The sequence below is a fragment of the Hermetia illucens genome, chromosome 3 (assembly GCF_905115235.1).
Source record: "Hermetia illucens chromosome 3, iHerIll2.2.curated.20191125, whole genome shotgun sequence".
NCBI classification, from domain to species: Eukaryota; Metazoa; Arthropoda; class Insecta; order Diptera; family Stratiomyidae; genus Hermetia; species Hermetia illucens.
In genome coordinates, this window is record NC_051851.1 from 171,706,426 (window position 1) to 171,710,540 (window position 4,115).

The following is a 4,115-nucleotide window of genomic DNA, read 5'->3' on the forward strand; positions in this document are numbered from 1 at the left end:
TATCCATGTTTTACACTAATTACTAAAGTTTTTCGCTATTTAAATAATTAAAATATATACATGTCTGGCTTTTACATTTCTTTCTTAAAGCTTTTGGCAGTTAAAACTGGTTAAATTATTTTCAGTTGGTTAATTTCCTATACTCAACTGGAATGTAAACATCTTTCCATTGGAATTAACGAGCAAGGAACAAAATTGATCAATATTTCATACGGTAACACTGCAAAAAGAAATGACAAATATCATATGAATTAGGTCTGTCATTTTGACGTCTTCAAAAGTCCATTCAGAAACAAACGTTAACGCATCGCTACAATGCCAAAATCGAATAAATCCCATAAGAAAAAGTCACGAAGACGTGACTCTTCCTCCGCCTCGTCTTCATCAGAAGCAAGTGAAAGTACCAACGCAAGCAGCAGCGATGGAAGGGACCGAAGAAATCGCAAACATCATCGACGAGACCGAAGTAGGGACAGAAGCGCAGGCAGACATCGAGATCGGGACAGACGCGGTGCAGGATCATCAAAACGTAAGTCCCGTGACAGGAGAAGTAGAAGCAGAAGCAAAAGCCGGCATGCGAAGAAAGATAAGAAGTCTTCCGACAAGCAGAGAGGACGATCCCGCAGCGACTCTTCATCAAGTGACAAATCCGTCAAACTTCTGAAACGTCTAGAAGGGAACCGCCTTAAGGAAGCCCTAGAGCGGAAACGGCGCAAGGAAGAGCTCAAAGCTAAGGAGACACCTGAGGAGAAACGTGCTCGTCGCCTTCGTGAGAAACAGTTGAAGGAAGCAAAGCGTCGCGAACGAATGGGCTGGGACAATGAGTACCAACACTACACAAACCAAGACAATCCTTTCGGTGACGCTCATCTGACTTCCACTTTCGTCTGGGGCAAGAAACTGGAGAAAGAAGGTTTTAAAAACGTCCCGTCGGAAGCTGTAGAGGCGTTGAATCGTAGAAAGCAACTAGAAAACAAAGCCGAACTGGAGAAGGTGAAAAAACGACGACAGGAACGTGAACTTGAACGACTCAAACGAGAAGAGGAGATGGTCCTGATGCAACGATCCAAAGAAGCTGCACAGTTCGAAGAGTGGGAACGTCAGGAGGATCGGTTCCATTTGGAGCAGGCAAGACTTCGCAGTAAAATTCGAATTCAGGATGGAAGGGCGAAGCCTATCGATCTTCTGGCTCAGTACATCTCCAATTCGAACCTTGAGGAATCCATTGAAATGCAAATGCACGAACCGTACACTTTCCTGAACGGGCTGAGTCTTCAAGACCTCGAGGACCTGCTAGTCGATATCAATGTCTACATCGAACTGGAAAAAGGGAACAACTCGGAGTTCTGGGAGGACATGACCGTCATCGTTCAAGACGAGCTGCAGAAACTCCGCAAAATGCAGCTGGGCAATGAGTACCAAGTGACTGCTGGCAGACGCGAAGGCATACATCAAAGTGTTGCGCGCGACGTAACTGATATATTCCGTGGCAAGAGCACGGGGGAATTGTCGCAACTCAAGACAAGAATTGAAGCTAAAATTTCAGGAGATAGCGATGGGGTGGACATTGGTTACTGGGAGAGTCTTTTGTCGCAACTGAAGGCACACATGGCGCGAGCCCGACTTAGAGACAAGCATCAAGAAATGTTGCGACATAAACTTGAAATGCTGAAGAGCGAACAGAAGGAAGTGACTGAGCCATCATCGGTCGATGTCAAGGAGGAATTCGAATCAATGGATGAGTCTAGCCAGGACAAACAATCAGACCGTGAAGAACCCATCGAAGACGAGGGACAGATGGTCTTGGACTCATGCTTCAAAGTTTACGATGAAGGCCGATATAGTCCGAAATACCTCCAACAGTCCGATCTTGAACCCGAAATAATCCTCATCGATCCAAATGAGGACGAAGAAAAGTTGGAATCGCAACGCGCACAACTCTTGGAACAAGAATGCGACGATGGCATTCCTTATACCCGCGAAGAGATGCTTTTGGATAAGGAGGCGCGCAAGGGAATGAACGACGAGGAGGCGGAATTCTCGGTGGAAACGAAACTCGACTCGCAGGTGTACCTCTGGTCGGATAAATATCGACCCCGTAAGCCGCGGTACTTCAACCGAGTGCATACGGGCTTCGAGTGGAACAAGTACAACCAAACCCATTATGACATGGATAATCCGCCACCGAAGATCGTGCAAGGATACAAGTTCAACATTTTCTATCCGGATTTGATCGATAAGAACACGACCCCGCAGTACTTTTTGGTAAGTTTTCAGGGCAGACTTTACATTTCCCAGCCCATAGAAAATGCGCCTACGAATGGTATCTTAACTTATTCCTTTTTCGTTACAGACTCCTTGCAATGACAACAAAGATTTCGCGATATTGAGATTTCATTCCGGACCACCCTACGAGGACATCGCCTTCAAAATAGTCAACAGAGAATGGGAGTTCAGCTACAAGCGAGGATTTCGGTGCCAGTTCCATAACAATATATTCCAGCTTTGGTTCCATTTCAAGAGATATCGATACAGAAGATAAGAATTTTGTCAGGAATATGTAATTTGCTCATATTTTAGGACGATTTGTGGAGTCGTTTTTCAATTTGGTTTGAACAAAGAATACTGAGGATTCCATTGTAAAGTTGACATCAATAAGTTTAAGTTGAGATTGTTTATATCACATAATGTTGATATCGAAAATAAATACTTTTAAGATATTTTGAGTTAATTTCGAAGGGTTTCATTTGACAATTCCAATTTTTACTTGAGCTTCTGATCGCAATGAGCGACTAGCTCCCAAGTAATGTGCTGACCATTGACCATCAAATAATCGAATATTGATAGCGCCACGAAAGTGGACCGTGCCTAAGTGAGACTTCTCTGAAGTCTTCTTCCGTCGATACATGCTTGCATGCCACTGTGCTAGTCAACCTCGGGTAGGTGGAGTGCTGGGTCTTTTTGGACAATTCAGTTCCTTACATGTCAACCACGCTCGTCGAGCCCAAAAACTCGAGGACTCAGAACCACAATCGAGAGAGAAAAATCCTCGATAGATTGCGTCCTGAACTTCATTACTCTTCAGTCCTCAGTTGTTATTGGGACGCGACCTCTTGGTCGCCGTTTAAGATATTTCCCAGTATGAAACCACACATTCCTCGCATCATTCCAGGAGTTTATGGACAACACTATGAAAAAATTGTATTCTTTGATTTTATTTTATTCAATGAAACCATTCATCAAGCCAATTTTCGACCTCTTATGTTACAAAGTAATATCACAAACATCATCTTTCATTATCCTAACCGTACATACGAAATGATACCACCAGCATCAAATAACGTCCGGCAGCCGATATTACCAAATAGTACTTATCACTAGAAGGATATCTGCTTTGCATTTATTACATTTATAACGTAAAATATACGGCATTTGTACTAGGAAGAAGTTAGGCAAACGCCATACACACATCAATCAGCGGCCGACGCTTTGGATTCGGGAAGTAAATCTATTTCTTATTGCATTGCTTCCCAGTCAGTTGACGATTTGTGAATTTTGAAAACTGCGAAGCCAAGCTCTACAGTGCGATTCGGATGGAGCGTAAACTTTAGTAGAAACTTAATGATTGCCGCGTACCGATGCTGTTGAGGTCAAAATTGCACATTTTTATAAAAATACTATAATTTATCGTAGAGCGCTACCACAAATAGTTCATGCGAAAAACCCTGACATATGTCAAAGCAGTTAAAAAAATGTAAAGCTGTTGGTGAACCTGCACGCGCAGGTATAGCCATCTACGCGTGGAAAGCGTTTTCATATGCACACACCTGGCAGACACTATTTGAACATATCGTTAACTACTTAAAAGTTCGACAGAAGACTTCATTTGCGAATATAATAACATTTCCTGGTTCAATATGAGACACAATTGACGATAATACTTGTGGCCAAGAGAGCAGACGTCTTTTACACGTGTTAACTCTGCGGGCGAATTTGCCTCCCACGAAATAAGCTGAGTTGAAAATTACAATTCCCAACAAAAAAATGTTCACACTCAAAACTATTATGATTCCACAACATTTAGTCTAAATTTTGAGAGAATTTGTGGGCCTTCA

General features: G+C 42.8%; 1 protein-coding gene across 1 annotated transcript; it reads left to right on the top strand.

Annotated features, from left to right (window-relative positions):
- Nucleotides 1-265: 265 nt before the first annotated feature.
- LOC119652808 (cactin) lies at nucleotides 266-2,730 on the top strand. Its single transcript, XM_038057131.1, has 2 exons — nucleotides 266-2,265; nucleotides 2,354-2,730. Exons 1-2 carry the CDS (start codon nucleotides 316-318, stop codon nucleotides 2,540-2,542), a joined length of 2,139 nt encoding a protein of 712 aa, XP_037913059.1. The 5' UTR covers nucleotides 266-315; the 3' UTR covers nucleotides 2,543-2,730.
- Nucleotides 2,731-4,115: the final 1,385 nt, after the last annotated feature.

Excerpts from the sequence above, each read along its gene's own strand:
- LOC119652808 (XM_038057131.1), top strand. The coding sequence starts at position 316 with ATGCCAAAATCGAATAAATCCCATAAGAAAAAGTCACGAAGACGTGAC. Across the intron at positions 2,266-2,353 it reads CGACCCCGCAGTACTTTTTG|ACTCCTTGCAATGACAACAA; the intron begins GTAAGTTTTCAG and ends TTTTCGTTACAG.